Source organism: Neophocaena asiaeorientalis, unplaced genomic scaffold, assembly GCF_003031525.2.
Source record: "Neophocaena asiaeorientalis asiaeorientalis breed wild unplaced genomic scaffold, Neophocaena_asiaeorientalis_V1.1 scaffold59, whole genome shotgun sequence".
NCBI classification, from domain to species: Eukaryota; Metazoa; Chordata; class Mammalia; order Artiodactyla; family Phocoenidae; genus Neophocaena; species Neophocaena asiaeorientalis.
Genome location: NW_020174268.1, coordinates 12,124,909 through 12,152,003, shown reverse-complemented (window position 1 = coordinate 12,152,003; position 27,095 = coordinate 12,124,909). Strand labels below are relative to the sequence as shown.

Below are 27,095 nucleotides of genomic sequence, written 5' to 3'. Positions count from 1 at the left end.
AACAGTAAATTTTTACATGTGATCACATTCTAAATAACAATAAATATGACCACCAATTTCTTCATTGACAAATTCCCTCTCCTCTGTATCAGTCTGTGATTTCAGAAGTCTTTAATATGTACCTTTTCAGTAATAGTAATAGTAATAATTACAATATTCATTGAACCCTAGCAATATGCCATGTGTTAAGTGCTTTCCATAGATTATTTCATTTAATTCTTATTATAGCCATGGAGATGGCTAATATATTTATTTCCATTTTATTGTTGAGAAAACTGCTAGAGGTTAAATAACTTGCCCAAAGGCACAGAGCTAATAAATGGTAGAGCTGGAATTAGAATCCAGGTAATCTGACTCCGAAGACAACACACACTAACAATTATTGTATGTGTATTCATAAGATTGTTACCAGGGTAACAAAAGCAGAGTGTTAGAACAGGCGATAAGGTTGATAATGAGGGGAATTGTGAAAATATTGTAGAGTAGGACAGTTCTGGAATCTAAGACATCAATCCATGACAAATACCCCTCATCACAAATAGCTGAAGCCAAGTAGAGAGGGTTAGCCAAGTGCCAGAGCAATAATGCACTACACTGATTTGGTTTAAAATTTTAATTCCTAAACTAATAACTGATCTTTTCCAGTAATTCCAATTACTTCCCATATTCTTACATATTAGATTTTAAAATCACCAAGTCAAATTCTACACAACTCTTGTTGGTCATGATCTAGGTCACCGAATTTATTAAAAGACACATTCAAATAAAAATGGAAGCTGCCGATTTAAATCTCCACAGAGCAAACTGCAAGCTGTTTTAGAGCGCATACCCTTCTGAAACACAGCTCATTTTTGAAAAAATTTGCTTATTCTCTCTTAGATACTTGTTAATAACTATTAGAAGTGTAAAAATTGTATTAATAGGAATAATTAGGTCAGCTGAAACAGGACAATTTCTAGTTTCTAAAAATAACAGCAGTGATAAAACAATAATCCTTTGGAAGTGACAATTCTCCACTATGCATATGTGCATCCCTGTTAAAACATGATCAGTGATGTTTCTCGGGCAGGCATTATTTGTCTTCAAAAATTATGCACTGGCGTCCTGAATGGTTTTCAATCCCCCTCCCCCAAATACAAACTTGCTCCAGAAGAAAATCAATGAAAGCCCTGTAAATACAAGAGGATAAGCCGACTGAGTTCGCTATAAAAATCAAACCCTTATAAAATACACCAATGCTCAAGGATGACAGTTTTTGAAGGGACAATCAGGGAATGATGGATATAGTTCAAAATTTTGCTGCATAGACCCTTTCTCCAAGGATTCCAAGCTTAGCCTTCCATAGTAATATGCTTCACTTACATCATTTGTTAAATACATTTTTAGAGATGTAAAATAGGATCTCATCATTTTTAATATTGAGTCAATGGGAAAATGCACTCCAAATTCTAAAAGGAATTAATTTACAAATAAACAACTGGAATAAAATTATTTTTATATTAATGAGATATGGTCCAAAACTGAATGAGATATGGTCCAAAACTCTAGAAGCTCATACAAGAAATGTAGATAGGAAAGACATAAATTCAAGAACTGAAGCAAAGTATTTGAGCAATAAATAAGAGGCAAGGTAAGATCACTAGGGAAGGCCTTGGTTAGCAAAGGCTTGGTGTATGCCAGTTTCGGGAGTCTACACACTGGGAGCTATTGAAAGTTATTAAAGAAGTGACATGATGAAAGCAGGGGTTTAGGAATATTAATCGAGTGGCAGTTTCTATGACAAAAGGATGATTTCTGTTACTTGTTGGTGTGGATTTGCAGTTTTAACCTTTGAGGTTTAAGCATTTTTAATATGCTTTCTCTGTGTTAGAATATATCTTGCTGCTATTCTCATGCAGACTGGATTCCTTGTCTTGTCTCCTAATTTTACAATTCATTTATTTATTAAAAAATTTTCATCAAGCCCCTCCTGTGTGTCAGGCATTGTTGTAGGGATACCACAGTGAGAATTACAAACCTAGGTCCTATCCGCATGAAGCTCAGAGTCTAATAGGGTGCCTATTAAACCACCAACGTGGTTTACATTGGTGAATGTTACACGTAAGCTTGAGAAGAATCTGTATTCTGCTGTTGTTGGATGGAATATTCTATAACTGTCAATAGACTGAGTTGATTGATAGTGACGTTCAGCTCAGCTATATCTTCATTGATTTTTCTGCCTTCTTGATTTATCAGTTGCTGACAGGAGGTGTTACGTCTCCAACTTTAATAATGGATTTGCCTGTTCTTCCTCCAGTAATTCATCACATTTACCATATAAGTGTTCCTATCAGTTTGTGTTTGCAGCAGCTTCTGGTCCAGGTTAAGCAGATCTCGGTGACTGTCTGGATTTGTCTATTCATACAGATTTTGGGGTGGGAACTTTTCCTGCAAATTCAGATTTCTAAGGAGTCAAGAAGAGTCATTGATTTTCAGGTTATCCACCTTTTTTTATTATGACATGATTGACGACGCCCAAGCACTATACATATTGGAGCTGAAACCAGAAGTCACAAACTTCTTGAACCTCTTTTCTAATTGGAATGGAAAGAGTGCATTCTCCAAATCAGTGGCTGCATACCCTTATGTTGAAGACTTGTTAGTCTGCTCTAGCAGTGATACCACATCTGGCAAAACAGTTGGTGCTACTAATTGGTTAAGTCTGCAGTAGCCTACAGTCTTTCTCCAAGATACACCTAGTTTATACAGGGGTCAGACTGGCAAATTAAACAGAGCTATGTTAGGCCCTCTTCCTTGGGATAACAAATTGTTCTTGTTTTACAATTTTGGCCCTGGGTGGGGAAGGCACCCCACCACATTTCCATTAGGTTTTCTGCACCATGATAGCTTTTACTTCAGAGATGAGGGCCCAATGGGGGGTTAACTTCAACTGCCAAGTATGTCTACTTCAATTACTTAGGGACTGGAAAAATTATCACTGTGGGAGTAGGGGAGTCCGTGGGCACATTGGGTCCAGTGTGATTTGAACTTCAAGCACAGATTGCCATTCTGGGGATCAATGTCAACTCAGACCTCGAAATGTCTGGTTATTTCCTTTCCCACAGTGTACAGTCACCTGTAAAAGTGGTCAGAGGTCTCTTCAGGGGAAGACTGGAGATATTGTCATGATATGTACTTGGACTGATGTTGTGGGGTCTTTCCTTTTAGGAACCCAGCCACTTCTTTGGTCTATGATTTCTGGATCTGAAAATTGGTTCAGGTCTGGGAAATGAGCAAACAACTATGTCTTCTATTGGGTTAACTGTCCTCAGCCTCTCCTCCTCCATTCTTAATTTTTTTTAATTATAGCTATTGAACAGCACCATCATGAATTGGCTTGGCAGCCAGGATTGGAGGTGGGGCAGCTCCTGAGGCGGGGGGGAACTGGTTGCCTTGCTGCAGAGAGGCATGTCGAGCAGCTTCCAGGACAGTGAGTGCTCTAGCCCTTACTAAAGCTAGAGGTGGGCCACCTCTGCCCATCCAGAGGGTCCAGGTGGAGTTGTAGAGCTGACATCATCACGAGCATCCATCCAGCTGTCCTGTCACAGTTTTAGGATCCCTGGTTATCCCCATCAGGGCCCTGCCCTTCACATAACAGGCCTGCTTGGACTGGGTATTCAAATGCCTCTGGAGCTCTGCAACCCTCACAATCGGGTCTTCAGCCTCGCTGTTCTATTGTGGCTGCACTTTCACTACTGGTATAGACGGCCTCTTTAGAAGCTACCACAAAGGCTCTCTGCTTTTCACTCTTAGATATTAAGTGCTTGCTAACTATTCTCAGCCTCTCATTATCCTTATGAAGGATGACAATACAATTTGGCAATAATCCCATATTTTCCAAATGCCTGCATCATGGCTTCTTCCACAGTATTTCCCTACATGAGAACATTTTCCAAGGTCACCATCAGTGAAATCTTTAGCAACTCAACAGCCACACTGAGCCAGGATCTACTGGTGCCACATCTACTAATCAGGACAGCCCCTACTGACTGCTACATAGTGAGCCAGTGCCAAATCCCATCTAACCTCCTGTTTTCCCATATCACTCCCAGTACCTCTAGTTGTAGATGTGGTCTTCTGAGAAGCAGATAACAAGATGGGGTTAAATGTGAAAAGATTCTATTATTAGAAATGTCTGTGTGAAAGGAAACAGGGAAGGAACAGGAGAGGGCTGGGAAAGTAGTCAACTGTAATGCAAGTCTGACCCCCAGTGAAGGGGAGAGGGAGAGAAGGTCCTGGAAGTGGAAGCATCCCAGGCTGGCATGCAGCCTAAGGAAAGTCTGGCAAAGCCAGCAGGGAATCCTTAAGCCAAAGTCACTGACAGTGGGGTCCCATGTTTCCTAGGAATAGGTCTGCCTTGGTATCCCCACTGCACCTGATCATGGGCCTGGAACAGCCTGTGGGAGGTGTGGTCTTGATGAAAAGCAGTGATGGATTTCGAGCCCAACACCAAGGGTCCCCAGTCAGTTAACCTTCCTGTCCTGTGAAGTCTGTGAGGTGCATTCTCTGAGTGGACAGACCGACTGCTTTTCTTAAGGGCATTTCAGTTTTTCAAATGAAGAATCCTCCAATCTCCTACTCTTTGAGGGTTAATCCTAGCTGCTGGTTTTCTGGGAGTAGGGCAAGGTGGGGAGAGCTGAGAGTTCCATTATCCAAATCACATATTTTCATTTAATTATATCATTTTAGACCTGTATCTCACTCTCACCCTCATCTGTGCCTGAAGGCCCAAAGTCCAAAGCTACTGCAGCTTAATTTTTTTTCCAGAAAATAGACAACTGACTGAAGGAGAGTATCCTGGCACATGGGGTGGCAGAGGGGTCCCAGTAACTAACTGCTCCATGTACGTATATATGTTCAATTAATCTCTCAGTTTCCAGCTCCATCCTCACCTCCACCTTCTTCAGCACCTGGTGCTGCCAAGTTCTAAGGCACTAAGTGGGTCTGAAGAGTGACTGCTCTAATTTCATTGATATTCCTCTCGGCAGGCACTTTGCTGTTTCTTCCTCAACTCTAAGTCAATGACTATTCCTCCAACTGAGGGTCTTCCAAAATTTGTTAATACATTTGTCCAAACGCACAGAATGTACAACATCAAAAGTAAACCCTAGGGTAAACTATGGACTTCGGGTGATTATGATGGGTCAATTTAGGTTCATTTTGATGAGTGATGTTGATAAGGGGAACAGCCATGCGTGTGTGGGGTAGAGGGTATACGGGAAATCTCCATACCTTCCTCTCAATTTTGTTGTGAACCCAAAACTGCTCTAAAAAATAAAGTGTTATGTAAGTAAATAATTTTAAAAATTGCCTAGAGAGAAAATGAGAACACATTTTGGATTTTGCAAAACTACATTAGTCATTAAGTACCTTGGACCATTAAAAGCAATACATTTGTGATTCCAATTATAAAATTATTATACACATCAGAAATCCTTTAAAAATTATAAAACCATACTATAATAACCTTAAGGTTCATTCTAGAGTTTGATTCTTTATTTTACTTACTTCAAAATAAACTAGTATTTAAAAACGATTTTATCATAGGCACATAGTCTCTCATCCCATCACTTCCAGTTCATTAGAAGACCCACAACTTAAAGTTCTTGGTCTTCCCAAGGAGCTGGTTTTATCTGATTATATAATCAGTCATCATGTACTAGAAAACTGCAGCCTAAAATGATATCCTAGAGCTACAGCTAAATTGAAGACACCACTAGAAACTACCCACCCCACCCCAAATCACGCACACACAAAATTAATTCTTACTATCATGGAAAAGCTGTTCTGTTTTGTTTTTGAAACTAAACAGATCTTAGCATTCCAAACAGTATCATACTTCACCTATATTCATGTCTTAATTTGCTTGTAAAAAGTCACCTTTCAACAGGAGATTGAAACAACAGGGAAAGAATAAGAAATTTCAGGATACTATTCACATACCTGAAATCAAATATACTTAGATTTTTTTTAAGTCCCTTTCATCTATACCAAGTGGAAAAGAAGCTCTATTAGCCACTTATTCTTTTTAAAACAATCGCAATTACTATACTGAGGAGCACATAAAAACTACAAGCTTAAAAAATCACTCTATTGAGTGCTTACAAGAGAAAAACCTGAGAATACAATTAATCACAACTCCTAGATATGCTGTACCTCTTAGTGAAAGCAATTGCAACAATGAATGAGCACGGCGTTCTGCATGCTTAAGTGACATGCGCCCCCTGGTGGACAACATTGTTATTAGATTTATAAATAAAATCTGTAACTTTTCTCTGATTTGAGGCTACACCTGTCTCCAAATTAACCATTCTGATCTTTGGGGAGAACACGAATCTGGTGATGCCTATAACATAATATCTCATATTGATTCTACAGACTTAGTTTTTAGCTAATTGAACCTTTCTTTAAATGCCTTAAGATATTTATAAGGACGTAGTAAGGATCTGAATTTCGGCAAATTGGCTTTCTAGCAATTGATTCTCTACAAATTGACCAAGAGTCCTGCAGAGAACATTTGAGGTGAGACTAAATATCTTCCCTCCCTTGTGCCTCCCCCAACCAGGCCGTCTTGTTGGCTTTAGGAGTGGGATCTCCTGTGCTCTAACCATCTGATTGACAGAGCATGTGTGCTGGTAAGAGGTTTCCTTGAAGGGTCCAAGTTGTCTGGATGTAGTGGAAAACAAAGGAGAGTACACTGATGGAAAAATTAGAAGCAGAGAGAAATAGGGGTGCTATGGTCTGAATGTTTGTGCCCCCCCCCCCAAATTCACATATTAAAATCCCAACGCCTGATGTGATGGTATCATGGGAGATGCTTAGATTATGAGGTTTGAGCCCTCATGAATGGGATTAATGTTCTTATAAAATAGATCCCCCAGAGCTCCCTTACCCTTTCCACCATGTGAAGACACAGCAAGAAGGCGTTGTCTATGAACCAGAAAGCGAGCCGTTACAAAGCACTGAATCTGCTGGTGTCTTAATCCCGGACTTCTCAGCCTCCAGAACTGTGACAAATAAATTTCTGTTGCTTATAAACCACCCAGTCTGTAGTATTTTTTTTAACAGCCCAAACAGACTGAGATAAGGTGTCATTGATTTTGATTCCAGATGAGTCAAGGACCAAGACTCCCGCTGTCACAGAGTTGACCACAGGGAAATGGTGGAAGTTGGTGATAAAGACTTTATAGTAACTCTTGTCGCAAGACATGCTGTCTTGCACATCTTTCTCTGAGGAATATAAATTCCTTAAATTGGTTTGTTTCTTTTTCCCAGATTGTGCTCTGTAATAGAACCTATTGAAATGCCTGCTAAAAAGACCAATGTTCAGGACTTACCCTAGACCTACGCAATGAGGACCTCTGGGAGTAATGCCCAGAATGTATACTTTCAATAAATTATCCATGTGATTCTTATAGAGTTTGAAAATTAAAGAACCACTACTCGAAAGACTGACCAGCAGCTAAGGATGCAGCATTGCTGGGCAGTAAAGGGAAGTTGGGAAGTAGAGGAGCCAACCCACTTTCCTGTTTGTGGCACAGTATCAGAGGTACTAAGCTTGACTTGGCCTGAACAAGCTAATCTAGGAAACAAGACATGCACTGCCAAATGTTAGTAGTGACAGTAAAGCACTGAAAGATTACTCAATTTCTTGCTGGGGAACCCTCTGCAGGGCTGCACGGTGCGAGCCATCAAGCTCTGATAAAGAGTGCAGTGCATCCTTAGCTCTGTAACCTAACTACCTAACTAGAGATTAATGAAGAGGCCTGGAGGGCCAGGTCAGAGGCTGAGAAATAGCTATTGCTCATCAGAGGTGAAACAGCCGGATTAGCCTTAACTTTTAGTTATTTGGTATGCTTAAAACAGATTCTAGCCTTCCAGAAAGGCCACAGATCTTTGCAGGACACACCTGGAAATTCCTGATACATTAGGGAGCCTCTACATTCTTTTTCTGGTGGACACAAACAGAAGGGGCTAGAAAATGTACACCCAGCTAGCCCAAGGGAAGTAAAGGTTCTGTGCCTTTTATTAGAAGCTTTAACTCCCTGCAGAAGCCCCTGCTTTCTGGGCAGGTACAAAGAACCACAAAATTCTGTGAGAGCTTTAAGAAGGTACCAGAAGATTCACAACTGTGTAACAGCAGAGCTAAATAAGTCAAACAGATTGCACATCTCTGGGCCTTACCCTTGCCCTTATTCCTTCCAAATAGATTAAGGTTAATCTCACAACAGACTTGTTTCAATGAAATTTTACTTCTCCTTTATCAAGGGAAGGAAGGAAGAGAACTAACACGCTGCTCACTCTGTCAGCCACTGTGCTTTTGGTTTGACATATCTCTAGTAGTCTGCATGACAACCTTGCAAGAGAGTTTAACTAACTCTATTTTACAGATGAGGAAATTAAGCCTCAGAGAGATGAACTAACTTCCTTAGTGTCCCATAGTTTGAATTTGAACCAGAACAGTTTAATTCCAGAAGCCATGTTTCCATGGCTTACACTCACTCCATTTTCTCACCCCTACTTTCCTCTGCACCACTTTTTTCCCCCAATATCCTCTCTTCTGGTTAGCACTTGCTTACATCCTTCGCCTCTGAATAATTTGCCCAAACTATGGCCCATGCGCTCTATCCTACCCTGCACCAGAAGTTTCCTGGAGAACATCCTCTGCTGATCATTCACAAGCCTTCTCCTCCCTCGGCTTCTGGGATGCCACTCTTGCCCACTTCTCCCCCTCATCCTTTTTCAATATTTTTCCTTCTCATTGATCTTCACTGAATTACCTTAAATGTTAGTATTTCCCAGCGTTCAATCCTCAATCCTATTTGTCAGACTATATATTTTTGCCTGAGCAATCTTTAAACTTTCATGACTTCAAGTGACACCGATGACTCCATGGTCTCTATTTCCAGAGAGACAACGTTCTGCAGTCTAAAACTATTTCCAGTTGCTGACTGACCACTGGTATCTGTGTAATACACACAAACCTAAGTCATTTCCTATTATCCCCACTAGTTCTGATTTCTAGAGCCCTGCTCATTTTAACCCAAAGTTATTCAAGCTTAACCATCCTCAAATCCTCTCCCACTCTCACCCGAGTATCTAGATACTTATAAAATCCACATTCCTCAACATCTCTTCAATCTGTCACCTCTGCTCCATCCCCATATACTACTGTCCAAGCTGAAAAACACCTTCCCTTACTTAGATTATTACAAGAGCATCCTAACTGGTTTTCCTGCTTCAAGTCTCACCCATCCCTGGGGGATCCTGGGGGGTGGGGTAGGAGATGACTTTAAAACTGTATGCAAAATACTTCAGTAGCTTCCCATCACATATAAAAAGTTCACACTCCCTAACATGGATACAAAGTCCTTTATTATGTAGTCCTTGCATGTATTTCCAAGCTCATCTCCCATCACCTCTCTTATTTACTCCTGACATACTGAGCTAACTGTAGACCTGGGGTGTCTTTAGATAGATCGATCCAGAGTGACGTTATCTTTATTTGAAAATTTGAATATGTGCATATCTCATGATCTAAAAACTCCGCTATAAGTGTGCTAGAGCAGCGGTTCTCAAACTTTGGTGTGTATTCGAGTTAGCCGGAGAACTAATAAAGACTGCAGAGGTAGCAAGCTGGATAAAGAATGGGGTTGAACTTTATATTTTTATGAAGTTCTCCAGGTGATTCTGTTACTATGGAAGTTTGAGGACCACTGCCCTAAAGCAAGAGCCAGCAAATTACAGCCTGGACACCAAATCTGGCTGCGGCCTGTTTTTGTAAAGGAAGATGTGTTAGTACACAGCAGTGAAAATGTGTAGTTGCAAGGGAGATGGGGTGACCTATAAAGCTGAAAATATTTTCTCTCTAGCCTTTGCAGAAAAGTTAGCAAAGTCCAGAGGAACACTCCGTACTCAGAGACGTTTATAAGGATGTTCACCTTGGCAATGTTTGTCATAGTGAGATTTTGAAAAGTCTTCAATGTAGTGAAATAGAGGAATACATAAATTAGGATATATACATCTAATGGAATACTATACAGCAGATAAAATTTACTAGATCTTTATGTATTAACATGGATAGAATAAAAAAAAAGAATGCCACATACAGCATGATTTTTTTACACGAATGTTTAGACACAATATATGTAGAAAGGTATTTTATTATTTGTGTGTGTGTGTGGTATGCGGGCCTCTCACTGTTGTGGCCTCTCCCGTTGTGGAGCACAGGCTCCAGACGCGCAGGCTCAGCGGCCATGGCTCACAGGCCCAGCCGCTCCGCGGCATGTGGGATCTTCCCGGACCAGGGCACGAACCTGCGTCCCCTGCATTGGCAGGTGGACTCTCAACCACTGCGCCACCAGGGAAGCCCTAGAAAGGTATTTTAAAATAAACTGGAATGGCATATACTAAATCCAAGATCATCTTGCCTCGACTCTATAAAGTATTTTCATTAAAAAAGCTGAGGTCAAAAAGTGACAAAGATCCAAAGATTTGCAAATACTACAATATATTTTTTGCCATATTGTCCTCTGTGGGTTTTGTTGTATTTGAAATTGAAACCAGAAATACCCTAAACTATTGAACTATAGGGGAAAGTAATTGAACATTAATAATCCAATGCAATGGAATATAATGTAGCCCTTAAAAATGTACATGAAGAAAACGTAAGAAATAATTGATTTAATTGTCCATGGTGAACATACCAATAGAATACAAAATTGTCCATGAAGTAAGGTTACAATTACATATTTTTTAAAAAGTGCAGTCCTTTTTTTAATTCCTTTTTTCCCCTTTTGGTTGTCTTATCTATTGAGTTGTTCCTTTTAATCAATATATATACATACCAAAAATTACTAAGAAGACAACAGTAGATGTGTTTAACTTAATATTTTTCTTCTCTTTTATTTTCCAAATAATATTAAATAAACACATATTACCTTAAAATGAAATGTGGTGATAGAGCTTGTGCGTGGCAGATGGAACTGACTGCACATCCAATGTCCATCTTCCCCTTCGTCCTACTATGCTCAGTTAAAACACTACAAATCTCAGCCTTCCTTGCAAACATGGGTGGCCAGGTGATAAAGTTCTAACCAATGAGATGTACAGGGAAACTGCTGGGTGCAGCTCGTTAAGAGGAAGCTGACTTGACTAGCTTTCACCTTTCCCTTTTCCCTTCTCCTACTTCTTTCCTTGAATGAGACTGTGAAGCAAGTGAGAAGCCATCTTGTGAGCATGGGGACAAAGCCACTCATTAAAGGACAGCAGAGTGGAAAGTCAGGAGGAGTCTGGACTCCTGAAGGCATTATAGAGCCACTGCACCAACCCTGGACTGCATACCTTCCACCTTTCCTATTACATGAGGAAAAGCTCCAAAATACCTTACTTGTTTAAGCCTTTCTCCTATATGCAGCCAAACATAACCCTTAACTGAGACATCTTGCTAAAATTAAAGTTTAACAAATTATACCACTGTAAGGCACTTTAAAGTTTATCTAAGCATACTGCCTTCAGATGAGAAAAGCAATCTTCAGAAAGGTTGAAGGCTTGAAGCCCATCTGTATCCAAACAAGGACTAGAACCCCACTCTCACTTAAGTAAATACTTTTTCTAAAATATTAAAATCAAGTCCACTTTAGTGGTCCAGGTTGAAAATAATTTATTGGATGTTTCATATTTCTTTTTCTAATGATAACATTTAAAGAAATTAGACATGCACAGGTCAAAAACCAGTGCTCATAAGCAAAGCTGCACTTTGAAGTTACTCAAAATCAGTATTCAAACTAACTGACATCAGTTTCTTAAGTATGTGGGTTCAGGTTTCTCCTAAAGACTAAGCAATCTACAACAAGGATAGAGAGTCAGTAAATTTACAAATGGTGTTTGAAGTCATACTCTGTCCCACAAAACAACTAATTTAGGCCCTTTTCTCTGATTATCAACCTAACAGAAAACCAAAAATATTTGTATTACACAAAGGGTACATGTCTGAATCTCACAAATATTGTTTCTGATATAAAGAATAAGACTCTTTTGTCCTCAGAAAAGAGAGATTTCTTTCCTATACTGGATATAGGATTTTTGGATCCCTAATGCTTTTTGCTCAGTAGTTGGCTACTTCCATCACCAACTCCCTGGTTAGATTCCTAATCCCTGCTCTTCAGACAAACGCCCTCTGGATTCCACTGTGTAAGAAAACCCAGGTACTCAGGGCATCTGCCCAGAGAATAGAGAGGACCAGCTCCTTAAGAGCCTGAACTTTCATTCTCTCTCCTTTCTGCTTAGTATGTGGCCCCACTCTTGGTTCTTCTAACATTTCTTTTGTTCTTTACCGAAGAGAAATATAATTCTCTGCCTTCAGATCTAAACCTCTTAGAGAAAGACATTTTCTTCAAGAATAAGACAAATTCATCAAGGGAAATAAGTATTTTTATGAACATGAATAAATTACAGAGTCTGAGGCAGCAATGAGAGAACTGATTAAATGCTTTTTAGATATACTACAGAGTCTTCTCCCATGTCACACCAGCACTTGTTGCTACCCTCCAGGAGGCTAGATACCCCGTTTCTTGAGCTATGACTGGGGGTAGGCTGTCAAGAAGCAGGAAGCCAGAATATATTATATTCTGTAGGTAGAACTTGATATTTTATATTCTGTAGGTAGTAATAAAATTCTACCTACAGTTAAGAAACACTAAGCTTAAAAGAGCCCTTGCAGCAATTTCTAACTACCACAAGATGGAGCTATGACTCCATGGCAGAGGAAAAAACTTCACCACTTTTCCAACAACAAAAAAACGTTATTTTCCTGACTTTCCAACACACAGACATAAGGGTATTTCTGGGTTGTAAATAACAGAGAGGTCTGCAAAAAAGTTAATTTCTCCCTCAATTCATTAACAAACATACAAGATTTTTCTATGTCTTTCACTAAAGGTTTGCAGTTATTCAAAGAGCGCTCTCCATAAATGCCCAGGGCTTCTGTGAATACAGCAGGCAGCTTAGTGCTCTACCTACAGCTACTGAGAAACACATTATTTCTGATCAGCAGTATCAAAGGGCTGCTGGTATAGCAGAGTTAAATGGCAGAGGTTTAAGAGGGAGAGACTCTGACTCCACATTTCCAGACTGTGTGAAACTGAGTAAATCATTCAATCTCTTTAAGCTTAGAATCACATGTATTAAAATAACAATATAAAATTGTATGTCATGGGGTTTGTTGCAAGACTGAAATAATGTATATAAGTTAATTTGCATATTACATATGTTAATTTAGGACAAGTTATTATAATTATTAGTGTAATATTAAGTCCTGCCAATTTGGCTGAGTATTGTATTTTCATTTTCATGCAAAGTACCCTTGGTTTATTTACGAGATTTCCATGTTTTTCTGAGTATTCTTGAAATAAAAATTCAGCAAGAGTTCAACATAAGTCATGCTTTGGGCCTCCTCTACATTAAAAAAAATATTAACAAATATTTGAATGAATGAAAAACAAACGAATACTCTTTGTAAAGTAGAAAACATAAATTCATTTATCGGAGATTTAAATTACCTCTCAAAAGAAGAAAGATGTCACTAGGGCAACCAAAAGAAAAGGTAGGTGAAGCAGCCCAGTGCGGTTACAGGGTAATTTATGGGTTCTAGGAACTAGAATGGAACTGTTCTAGATGGGTATGAGAGAGGTATTTCTGAGTTAAACAGGCTCTTTCAGGTTGTAAGGAATACACTCAGGTTTCCCCCCAGCCTGACCACTGAGATCCTTTCACTTCCATTTTGTTTGTACCTGCAACAGAATCCCTGCCCAGCTTTTTACAGGAGAGACCAAGCTGAAGGCCTTGTTTATAGGATTCTTTACATCACAGGAAAGCTCCACTGAATAAGATATTTTATTTGGACCTTGTCACAGTCTTTAAACTTTTGTTTGAAATCTGTCTGGGGAAAAGTACACATAATTTCCTTCAATTATTCCTTTTGTTTCAACATCTTTTACTCACCACTGGCATCCATTCATAGACACGAATAGGAGACAGTCTGTCTACAATAAAGCAAATATGAGCAACTGATGTTTTATCAATTTTAACTCCACTTATAAAACATATATATAGGCGCTTCTGTACCTGAAGGATTTCCACAGATTTTTTCCATTTTCTCTTTGAGAGAAACAATCTGCTTTTCTAGTTGGTCATTCAATTCAAGTTGTGTCTCATAACGGGTTTTCCATTCACCACCTGAGTGAAGAGGTGGGGACGGTCAAGCTCACCTCACCACCTCTCATTTATTCATTAAAACAACATTAATTAGCTCCATTACTATACTGGACTTTATTAGTAACACAGGTGTACTGGAGGGAACTCATGTCTAAGCGTGCGTTCTCCGTTACACAGGATCTGTGCAGACACCAGACTTACCTATTCCCACCCAGCCGGCCTCACTGTCACTATTGTGATCCCTGGTCTTCTTACTCGCCATTCCCTTTTCTCTTTAGTTCCTTGTGTATCTTTATAAGGAATTCTATTAGAGGAAATATCAGGAACATGTTTCTTTCCTTGGAACTTGAAATATCCATATATTACAGCCTAAGGAGCACTAGCTTCCCATACAATGTCATATTCATTTTTTTCCTTTGCAAAAGAATTCTGAAGTCCGTTCAACAACTACCAATTATGTGTTTGCTGTGTTAAAAGCACACAATACCTTACATATATAAACTAATTTAATCCTCATTTACAAAAACTTACCCATTTTACAGATGAGGAAAACAAGGTTCAGAGATGTCAAATAACAGTATTAAGATGACAAAGTAATAAATGGGGAACTGGGGTTTCAACCAGTTTGTTCTGACTTGAAAGTGTGTCCTCTTATCTGCTGTGCTATGGTAACACTCTTTACCTTCGGCTACCTATTCAGGTATCTTCTCTTATCTGTAAGCAGTTTTCTTTCACTAAATCCCTTTGGCTACTGAGGCCAAAACATTTGTCTTCTTGCTCTGGGAGGACGAGGAGGATGCAGCCTAGAATTAAAACCTCCTTTTCGGCTCCAAGGTCCAAAGCTAATTTTTTTTTTTTTTTTGAGTCTTGAAAGTCACACTTTGTAGAGAGAAAAAATGGTGTTTCTAAACTTTAAATGCTCTTTGCATATATGGGGCAACTTCTACTACATAATGGCTGATGGAGGAGTCTAAGCAGAAAGACGTACTAGCTCACACCACTGCCAACCTCCGCAACCTTAACACAACCCTGCCCTCACTCTCATTTCTAATCAGATGTGGTCTACCAAAGAGGGGCAGGAACGCCCTTCCAAACCGAAGTCCAAAGTCATTAATCCAAATGCTTAACAAGTGGATGGAGACCCACAAAACTGGAGATTGATAAAATTTTTGCTTTCTTTTCACATACCAGCATTGCCCCCCACCCACAAATTTGGTCAGCTTCCTGCTGTCAACTGTTTTCTTTTTCTGAAAAAGGACCACACTGAGTTTGACTTCCCCTGCCACACTTTGTTCTGTGATAAGCCAGAAGTACTGATTTCATACTGAGGTTTGTAATTTTTACAAAATTTTTGAAAAATAGTTTTTCATCTGTCTTTAAAATGCAATAATGTTTAAATTATGCTTTCAACTGGGAATAAGATTAGCAATTCAAAATAGCAAGTTTCTGGAATAATCCTGACACTAAGGAATGTTCAGAGCCATCTAAAACCAGCCCAGGTAAGAGATGTGGTGCTCTCATTAGATGGTCACAATAAATGTGACCCTAAAAAAGATGATCCTTGACCTTGAGCACCACAGCAGCCAACCTATCAAGGCCTAAGATGTACTTAATTATCAAAATACAGATTGTGAGGATAAAAATTTAGCAGAAACATTTGTGTCTCTTGGGAGAAAAAATACTCTGAGCAGTAACTCCATGAAACCACTGCTTTTGCAGTAATTCTAAAAACAAACAAAAAACAAGCACTGTACCTTTGAAGGGAAAAATTAAATTGCTCTGCAGTCTCAAAGAGGGATCTTGGCTAGAATCACTACAATGAAAAACAAAATCAAACCAAAAATTGAAAAATTCTAGAAATATGCTTCATGGTCAAAATTGACCTTAAAAGAGGAAGTTCATAAAGCGAGAGAATATTAGGTGGAGGCTTATCTTTCAGATATGGACATTTTTTTTCCCAAAGAGAGATAGCACGTTAACAAAAACAAAACAAACAAAGCCCAACCAAACAACGCCAAATAATAATTTTTAAATTGTTAAGAAGAACACAGTTGAACTGATTGAAACTTGACCCTGCATGGACATTCATGTTTGTGTTGTTCACTATATTTATGATTACAGTGATGGAGTTATATTAACTTGAAAAGACTTTGTAAAATAAGAAAATGTTAACAAGGAAAGGAAAGGGCCTACTATGTGGCACTGTACGAGGCACTAGGGATTCAAAAATAAAATAGACACAATCCCTGCCGTCAATCAGCAGTAGGAGAAGTTGGGAGGGGCAGAGAGTACAGAAACATAGCCAGAACATTTAAGAAATTTTTGTTTAATTGGTTGTAATGGTACACAAAGAAAGATATCCAATCTGGAAGGTGGCAGAAGGGAATCAGAAATGGGGAGGTCAAGATTGAAGAGGGACAGAAAATGCTTCTTGGGGGGAATGACACCTGTTCTAAGTCAGAGAGGGTAAAAAAGAATATTCAAACAGCAAGAACTGCATGAACAAAAATGCCAACATGTACAAAAAGGGGGCATGGTGCAAAGACTATCTCTTTGAGTAAAGTTGCCCCCCAGCAAATTTTCAGAAGACTCCATGAGGAAAAACATCCCCAAAGTAGGACTAGTGGGTTTAAGCCATGTCTCCACCAGTTTATTTCTGTGATCCTGAGCAAGTTACATTTCCTGTGCCTCAATTTCTCAACTGTAAAATAAGGATAATTAAAGTTCCTACACTATAGGATATTGACAGGATTAATTAAAACATGTGAAGGCTTAAAGCAGTGCAGGGCACACAGAAATTGCTATAAAACTTAGTTGTTTTTGTTATTATCATTTTTATCATCATAAGAAATTTACTGCAAAATTTTTTCCCCAAAGGGTAGTACTACACTGCTATCAGTAATGTATAAAGTTCCTATTTCACTTATAAAAAAAATCTCTACTTCTTTTATAGGCAACAAATTTCTTTGACTTAAAAACAAGTTGGATATTTTCCCATATTCACGAGTTGTCTCTGTGTCCTACTCATATTTATCTACTGGGAACTTAGTGTTTTCTAACTGAATTGCAGAGGACATAGATGTGGTGAAAATATAGACCTTTTGTCCATCATTTTGGCTACCAATGTCTTTCCCAGATTACTGTTTGACTTCTCATATTGGTCTTTTTTCCTTTAAATCAAGGGAAGCTATTTTCACAAGGGAAGTCAAACCTAAACATGTTTTCCTCAGTGATTTATTGCTCTTTAAGAAAGGCCTTCTTTATCCATAAACAAATATACATTCATCTATATTTTCTTGGTTCATTTTAAAATATTTAAATCTTTAAATTTTAAATATTTAATAATTTTAAATATTAAATCCATCTGGAAGGTTTTATTTTATTTTAGAGTAATTTTTATTTATTTGGCTGCCCCGGGTCATAGTTGCGGCATGCGAACTCTTAGCTGTGGCATGTGGGCTCTGGTTCCCTGACCAGGGATGGAACCCGGGCCCCCTGCATTAGGAGCACAGAGTCTTAGCCACTGGACCACCAGGGAAGTCCCCTCAGAAATTTTGAGAATTAAGTATAGAGTGAAGATCTAAAGGGATTATTTTTCTAAATACTATACCAATTTTCCAAATGGAATTTATTGAATAATTCACCACTTTAAAAGAAGCTCATGTTTCTTTCTTTTTTTTTGGCAGTGCCATGCAGCATGCGGAATCCTAGTTCCCTGACCAGGGATCAAACTCATGTCCCCTGCATTGGAAGCAAGCAGTCTCAACCACTGGATGGCTAGGGAAGTCCCTCTTTTAGCTCTTTTAAAGCTCTGTGTGGTGACACAGATTCCCATAAAACATTACTGGTAATTGGCTCTTTGGTTCCAGTTCTCTGCCCAGAAGCCCTTTCCCAAACTTGGGCAGGCAGGCTAAAGTTGTTCTTTCTTGATGGTGGGAAGGGGAAGACAGTAATTAGAAAGTGATAGCTTCATGATTTTTATGGAATGTTTGTGTCCCTCTAAAATTCATATGTTGAAGCCTTAACCCCATGTGACTTTAGTTGGAGGTGGGGTCTGTGAGAAAGTGATAAAAGTTAAATGAGATCATAAGGGTGGGGCCATAATCCAATAGGGCTGCTGCCCTTATAAAAAAAGGAAGAGGCACCATAGCTTGTTCTGCCTGCCATGTGAAAATACAATGAGAAGGTGGTCATCTGCAAGGCAGGAAGTGGGTCCGCACTAGAGACCAAATCGGCTGGCACCTTGATCTTGGACTTCCAGTATCTAGAACTATAAGAAAATAAATTTCTGTTGTTTAAGCCACACAGTCTTATGGTACTTTGTTATGACAGCCCGAGCAGACTAAAACAATGATCATTTGGTACTTTCCTATTTCAATGTCTGGCGCAGTTTTTGTAATAATCTATTTCCCACAAGTCTCATAAATGAAAATGGTTTTCTCCTTTTTTTCATAGATAACTGAAAACAATTTTTTAATTAACTTAGTAACCTGGCCCTGAATTTCACACTAGTACAACGTTTTAATAAATTAGAATCTCTTTCTGTTATGGGCTGAACTGTGTCTGCTTCCTCCCCCCAAATTCATATGTTGAAGTCCTACGCTCCCAGTACTCAGATGTGACTGTACTTAGAGATAGGACATTTAAAAAGCTCATTAAGGTTAAATGAGGTCATATGGTTAGCCCTAATCCAACATGACTGATTTCATTATAAGAAGAAGAGATTAGGACACAAACAGGTACAGAGGGAAGATCATGTAAAGACACAGAAACAAAGCCCTCAGAAGAAACCAACCCTGTGAACATCACACTCTTGGACTTGTAGTCTCCAGAACTGTGAGAAAATAAGTTTCTGTGGTTCAACTCAGCCTGTCTGTGGTACATTGTTATGGAAGCTCTAGCAAACTAATCTACTACCTATTTTGTTTTATTGATTTGTTTTCAGGTTTAATGACTTTAGCTTTATTATATATTGTAGGAGTCCCGTCAACCGCCCAAAATTTCTTATCAGTTATCCCTGTCTATTATTCATCTCATTAACTTTAGAGTCAGTTATTGAAGAAAAAATAGCTCTATGTTTTAATAAGAATTACATAACAATAAATTAATTTGAAAAGAATGAGCACATTTATAACATCCAATTCTCCTATATAGGAAAAGTCTATGTCCCCCTTATAAAACCTTAATAATAAATTTCCCAATTTCATTTCACTTTAGGGTTTCTCTACAGTATGAAATCCCTTACGTTGAACAAGGTGAGAATTCCGTTTTTTTTAAAACATCTTTATTGGAGTATAATTGCTTTCAGTGGTGTGTTAGTTTCTGTTTTATAACAAAGTGAATCACTTATACATACACATATATCCCCATATCTCTTCCTCCTTGTGTCTCCCTCCCTCCCACCCTCCCTATCCCACCCCTCTAGGTGGTCACAAAGCACTGAGCTGATCTCCCTGTGCTATGTGGCTGCTTCCCACTAGCTATTTTACATTTGGTAGTGTATACATGTCCATCCAACTCTCTCATTTTGTCCCAGCTTACCCTTCCCCTTCCCCGTGTCCTCAAGTACATTCTCTTGTAGGTCTGCGTCTTTATTCCCATCTTGCTCCTAGGTTATTCATGATCATTTTTATTTTTATTTTTTTAGATTCCATATGTATGTTAGCATATGGTATTTGTTCTTCTCCTTCTGATTTACTTCACTCTGTATGACAGACTCTAGGTCCATCCACCTCACTACAAATAATTCAATTTCATACTATTTCCTTTCCCATATTAGGGAAGTTTTCAACTATAATCTCTTCAAATATTTTCTCAGTCTCTTTTTCTCTTCTTCTTCTGGAACCCCTATAATTCGAACGTTGGCACGTTTAATGTTGTCCCAGAGGACTGAGATTGTCCTCAATTCTTTTTTTTTAAAAGTTTTTAAAATAAAAAATAATTATTAAAAATATATAAAATTAAAAAAAGAGCAGCCAAACCAAAAAACAAATCCACCAATGATAACAAGTGCTAAAAACTATACTCAAAAAACAAACCAAAAAAACGGATAGACCAAACGCTAGGACAAATGGTAAAAGCAAAGCTATACAGACATAATCACACACAGAAGTATACACATACACACTCACCAAAAGAGAAAAAGGGGAAAAAATATATATATATTGTTGCTCCCAAAGTCCACGTCCTCAATTTGGGATGATTCATTGTCTATTCAGCTATCCCACAGATGCAGAGTACATCAAGTTGATTGCGGACAAGGATGAGAATTCTTGCTGAATGGTTATTATTCCATTATAGTCATAGTCTTCTGCTATCTCTTCATATAAGTCCTGAATATTTCTTATCAAGGGTATTGTCAGACATTTTATGATTCAGGCTGGAATTGTTGTGCAATCATTTAAAAAAATCCTATTTTATAACTGGTTATTGCTAGTGTTTTGGGTTTTTTTTAATAAAAATTTCTTCCACTTCTGTATCCAACCATTTTCTAATTTTTTAGTATATTATACATATAATATATATATAAACTAATATATAATATATTATTTATATCTATATATATAAACTAATATAGTAGTTTTTTAGTTGATCCTCTGGAAAGTTCTGGATATCAAATTATAAAAGTTAAAAATTATAATAAATTTATCTCTTCCTAATAGCTATAATGCTTACTTCTGTTTCATATTTTATTGATTGACTGGAACCTTCAAAACAATATTAATTTTTAATGGTGGCTGGAGGCATCTTTGCTTTTTTCCAGGAATGGTAATGCCTCTAATGTTTCATAATTAAGTGTTATGCCAGTTCAAGATAAATAGAAATATATTTTTTTAATAAGACAAATTGAATTTTATCAAAACATTCTTTTTAGCATTTACTGAGACGAGTTTTAAAAAACTATTTGATCTACTAATACATTACTTAATAGCCAAAGAGTTTTAAACTAGAAACCAGCCTATAAATGAAGACTCAAAGGGAGCTTAAAGGAAAGGTCTGGGATGGAGATGTAAATCTGTATGTTATCAGTATACAGATGGCATTTCATACCATATGACCAGAGGGGATCTCCTAAGTAGTGGGTGCATGTATCAAAGACAAGTCAGAGGACTGAGCCCTGAGGCACTCCAAGTTTTTAGAACTCATGAAGATGAAGAGAAGTGAGCAGTGGTCAGTAGATATGAAGAAAACCAAGACAGCGTGGAGTCCCAGAAGCCAAGTGAGCAACGGGTTTCAATGATGAAGGTGATCAGTTCTGGCAGTGCTGCTAATGTCAAGATGAGTACTGAGACATGACGCTGGATTTTGCAAATTGAAAGTCACTGGTGACCTTGATAAGAGCAGTTTCAGTTGATCAGAGGCAAAACTTCTGATTGGAGTGAGTCCAAGAGAGAATAAGACAATCATGCTTGTGCTGGGCAAATCCAGCCCATTTCTATGCCTAGATGAGCAATGTCCCAGAGCCTCAGTAAATCAAGGCTCTCTTCTCCAGATGAAAAAACGTTAGAAGCAAACTTAAGAAACTTAAGTGGAAAGAAATAGAGGCTGAGTTTGGGATCTGATGGCAAAATGCCTGGATCCCAATTCCAGATCTATCCTTCCCCACCTCTATAGCCTTGAGAAAGACATTCAGAATCCCTGAATCTCAGTTTTTCATCTATAAAATGAGGTGATACTGTTTTCAAGGGGTAGCGGTGAGGTTTCAATTTTTTGAAATGCACTTAAACCTCTACACCAATACTGACTCTTCTCACTTTTTTAGGTATCCTGGACATTTTCTTTCCTGTTCTTTGTCTTGTGGCCAAGCTTTAAGATGGTGAAATTCAGATTTACTTAAAACATAAACCACTCTTTTTGAATATAGCTTCCTATGAATCCTAAAGGGCTTCAAAAAGCCCCTATGCGAATGTGAAGCCCTTTGAAGTTTGTTCTGCTTGCTGCTTTGCCTAAAAATTAATCCTGTTACAAAACAGGTAGATTAAATATGAATAAACAGGTAAGAGTGAAAATTAAAAAAATGATTCTATTGAAATATTTTGCTGTACACAGAGCAGTGAAAGGTGAAAGGGGATAATGGTAGAAGGGGAAACATGGGGCCAAAGAAGGGTTGCTATCTGTTTTTTAGATAAAATAAACTCGGCATGTTTGTGTGCTGTTGGAGATGATTCAGTGGAGCAGGGAAAACAGTGCAGCAAAGAGAGAGGACAATCTATTGCTGGAGTGATATCCTGGAGGAGGTGAGAGTAATGATGGCATCTGTTGTACAAGTGGAGGGATTGACATTAAATAAGAGTAACAGAATATGCAGAGGAACAAGAGGGAAGTAAGAGGATGTGCAAAGATGCATGTATGTAGGTGGGTAGCTTTCTTGGTAGAAACATGTGGAAATCCTCTTCTGATTGCTTCTTGGTTCTCCTTGAAAGAGGAAGGTAAGCTCATTCACTGAGAGTGAGAATGGAGAGAGGGGTGGCGAGATTTGAGTAGAGAGTGGAAAGTGTGAAAGAATTACCTAAACAGATGTATCCATGGTTATCACCTGTGCATTTATTTCTTTTATAATGTTAAACAATAATAAATTTATTTTAAAAACTCCTTTAATATTACCCCATTGCCTTCAGGATAAATACAAATTCATCAGAATCATATTAAAGACTATTCTTCGTCTTCTTCATAAACTTTTATCTCATCTCCTGTCACATTCTCGTTACAATCTATGTTCCACCCTTATCAGTAACTTAAGAGTTCTCCTCAAGAGGCATTATGTTTAATACTCCCTGTGGCAGACTATTTGCCAAAGATGACTGCAAGAATCCATCCCATTCCACATGTTCTTCTGCAATGTGACCTTGACAAGTAGATTTTCTCCATTCCCTGAAATCTGTGACTGTTTGTTTGTTTGTTTTTTGCGGTATGCGGGCCTCTCACTGTTGTGGCCTCTCCCGTTGTGGAGCACAGGCTCCGGACACACAGGGCCAGTGGCCATGGCTCACGGGCCCAGCTGCTCCACGGCACGTGGGATCTTCCTGGACTGGGGCACAAACCCATGTCCCCTGCATCGGCAGGCGGACACTCAACCACTGTGCCACCAGGGAAGCCCATCTGTGACTGTTTTGACCAATAGAATATAATGGGAATGACACTGTCATTTCTGGGAGTAGCCCTTAACTGGACTGGCAGTTTCTGTCACCTTTTGGAATGCTTGCTCTTGGGATACAGCCTCTTGGAACCCAGGCACCATGCTGTGAGAAGCAAAAGCTACAAAGCCATGTGTAGGTATTTCTGATGGGTGGTCCCAGCTGGGCTCCCAGCCAATACCCGGGATGAGTTACCAGCCATGTGGGTGGGTCATCTTGAAATGTCCAGCCCAGTTGAACCTTCAGATGACTGAGTGCCAGACTACATCTGACTGCAATCACATGAGAGACCCCAGTTAAGAACTTCCCAGATGAACCCAGTCAATCCACAGACTTGTGAGAGACAAATGTTTTTTAGAACCCTAAACGATAGGCTGGTTGGCTGTGCAGCAGTAGATAACCACAACTACTGAGTGCCCATGTGGGGAGACAGCAGTTGTCATGGTAGTAGTGGTGGTGGGAGACAGGTGATTTAGGCTAAAATCATGGCTCTGCCACCCCCTGGCTCTGTGATCTTAGCAAGTTACTTAAATTCCTGAACTTCATTTTTCCATAAATGGGAATAATAATAACCACCTCACCTGACACAGTTCCTGGAGTTAGTTGATTCTGAAGAAGGGATAAAGGTTTCCGCCCTTCACCTTAGGTTTTAGCTTGGCCCACTGAGGAAAAACTTTCTCGCCTGCCATTTTACCTTATCTCTTTATATCCATATTCCAGCTCCTCCCCATGAGAAGAGCTGTTGATAATACGACTTGCTGGGCTTACATTTTACTTGTGGGCATAGTTACTGCATTGTGTGTGTATCTGAGCATGACGTGTTTCGTCTGTAGTTAGATGGATGAGGAAATTCCAGCCAGCCTTGCCAGTGCAACTACTTGGTAAGTGTACTCACAGTCTGCCTCCACAGAGCCAGTTTATTAAGGATACAGACATGGAGACGTAGGAAGCTACTTCACCCTTGGGACAAAGCAGTGTTCTCTAAGCAAGCTTTCATAGCATTGGGTATTATGAAAAGTAGCATTATATTTGTCATATGGCTACTAGTCCATTTTGTTCATGGCTTCCCCAATAGAAGAAAAGTATGAATGGGTTTAAGAAGCAAAGCCCACTCCCATAACCCTAATAAACTCCTACTGTTCTTTAGTAGTCAGTTCAACACTGCCTCCTCTGCCCTCATGCAAGGTGTGTTGGGGTCCCCTTACCTGAGTTGCCATTTCTCCTCATGCAGAACTTATATTACTTCTGCTCATATTTTAGTTTGACACTTCCTCCCAATAGTCAGTGAAACTCTTTAGAAAAGGGAAAAGAAAGGTCTTTCATTCAAAGTGTTGACATATGGCAGGATCTCAATCAATATTTGTGTAATAAATTAACATCTTACAGACATTATAAATTTTAAGGATATATGGGTATGTTCCTGTGTGTAGGTGTGTGTGATAAGTGTGTGTGTGCAACACTCACCTGCCCCTCCCCCATTCTTTCAACACAAATAGCCAAAACCTAGATAAGGATTTTAAGGTTATATCCCAAATCTAGCAGTTAAGATATAAAGGTTACTACTTGAGTTATATAGAAAATGTGTGACATTTTACTACTAAGGAAATAATGTATTTATCTCATGTAACAAAGGTTTTGCTAATTGAAGAATGAACATTCTGAACTCGTAAGTAGACAAATAATTATAAAGTAACAGGTTTGACATTCTGAAATACGTTTTTAAAGCCCTCTATATTAAATTATTATTAATCCTGCCAAAAAGCAATACGGAAATCTTGACACTATTATTCCAAATATGTAATTTAATGTACTAAAGGTATCTTGGTAAAATGAACAATAGCTATACAGGAGTCATAAATAAAAATATTTACTTATATACCTTCATCGTCAGTATTGAGTTTGGCTTCCAGTTCCGCTATCTTGTGTCTTATTTCAAGCACTGAGAGTTGCACTATATCCCTATTATTAAACACATTTTGTTAATTATGATTCAATTAAAAATAACATGAGAAAAGTAATACACAGTAACCTACCACTACTTCAGGAACAACCTATTATGAAACATCACTTATTGAAGGCCTGGTTGAGAATTAGTAATCAGGCGAACGCAGGCTTCCGATTACCCGGGTCCAGGAGGACACTAAAATGCACTAAAGCTCAAAGCTCCCCATGTAACCACTTAAAACCCTTTATTCTTAAAGTTGGCCTCAAGAAGTCTGACAATTTTGGTTACCTGGTTTCTCAAAGCCCAGCAAAGGAGCTGCAAATTACTATAGACAGGAACAGCTAGGGCAACAGGTAACAACTGACAACCTGAAATAAAAAGGAAAAAAAAAAGAAACACTAATAAAAAAAAAACACACACACACACACATAGCATTCCAGAGATTATCTATTTAGGACATCAGCAAGTGGCATAGTAGTTATCAAAATACGATGACAGAATCATTTATATTTCTGAATGCCTATTATGTTAAAGGCATTGTGCTAAGTGCTGAAGATACTACCGTAAGTGAACAGAATAGCAATTGCAGCAGCTAACTTCCACTGAATGTTTATTACAAGCCAACGCTAAGTGCTTTACCTACATTTCAGTCCTGGTACCAACCACGTGATGTGTGAGATACCGATTTCCACGCCAGTCTTAGACTTGAGAAAACTGAGGCTTCAGAGATTCATTAACTTGCGCAAGATCATGTACTTGCTGAGTAAGTGATAAGAGCTGGGATTTGAACTTGTGCAGGATTCCTCTAAAGGACTGGCTCCTACACGCTACTGCTTCAGGAAATACAGAACCTGTCCTCAGAGTGCTTACAGCTTAGTACCAGACCAAGAAATAACTGAGCAATTTAAAAAGTGTGGTTGGAGCTACGACAGAGGAAAGCACAGGAAGCTACAGGGTGACCCAAGAGAGCCTAGCCCTCCTGTGGCCTGCGGGTCGGGGTGGGGGTAGGGTATCTAAAAAGATACTTAAAATGTTCCAAAGACTTAGTAAGAAGTACTGATATTGAGTACTTTAAGAAGTATATATAGTAGGGGCTTCATTTTTACCAAGTATCACCAATTCTTAAGCTCTTCTAAAGGGATGAAAGAGAAGCATAACTAAACGAAACCTTTAGAATTTGAAACAGAAACCCTGAACTTAGTGGAACATCACAAGCAAACACATGTTTCAGAATTATAGTCTGTGCACACCGTACACTCCACCGGACTCGCTCCTGAAGGCAGAACCTCAAAACCCGCCTATTTATAATACCAAACGCAAGGGCTAAATGAATCTCTCCTATAAAACACTGTTTTGAGATGTCACCAGTTCTGCCCGGGGATTAATGACACTGCAGGTGTCACCTCGGCCTCAGGGGCTTCGGCCTTGAGCCGCGGGGCTCACACAGGCGCAGGCCCTCGGCTTGGCGGCGCCAACGTGAACCCCACACCCGGCGGGGCGCGCGCCGCCCTCCGACTCACTTCAGGTGCCTTTCTTCCAGTAACTCCAGTTTAAGGCGGTCGGTGTTCATACCGTCGAAGGTGTCGCCTCTTCCTTCCTCCACCGTGTCAGATCAGAGGCCACCCACGCCCTTCCCTCACACGGCTTAGAACAGACGGGACCCCCTGCAGCCGGCAGTGGTCAGGTTCTGTCAGCCGTAGTGGGGGCGAACTGCCTCACGGTCGCTGCCTGGCGCCGTCCGGTGACGTCACAGGGCGGCGCCC

General features: G+C 39.2%; 1 protein-coding gene across 2 annotated transcripts in view; it reads right to left on the bottom strand.

Moving 5' to 3' along the window:
* The window catches only part of CCDC169 (coiled-coil domain containing 169), a 58,369-nt gene extending 31,312 nt beyond the window's left edge, over window positions 1–27,057 (bottom strand). Inside the window, exons 1-5 of one of the 2 annotated variants that reach the window (XM_024755620.1) lie at window positions 26,853–27,057; window positions 25,621–25,700; window positions 25,267–25,346; window positions 24,593–24,679; window positions 14,041–14,081 (exon numbers count right to left, since the gene is read on the bottom strand). In XM_024755620.1, coding sequence (XP_024611388.1) covers window positions 14,041–14,081; window positions 24,593–24,614 — 63 coding nt within the window. In that variant the 5' untranslated portion in view covers window positions 24,615–24,679; window positions 25,267–25,346; window positions 25,621–25,700; window positions 26,853–27,057. Of the gene's footprint in view, window positions 1–14,040; window positions 14,082–23,324; window positions 23,660–24,592; window positions 24,680–25,266; window positions 25,347–25,620; window positions 25,701–26,852 lie in introns of those variants that run through there. The other variant, XR_003004603.1, reaches the window with a different exon arrangement.
* Window positions 27,058–27,095: the final 38 nt, after the last annotated feature.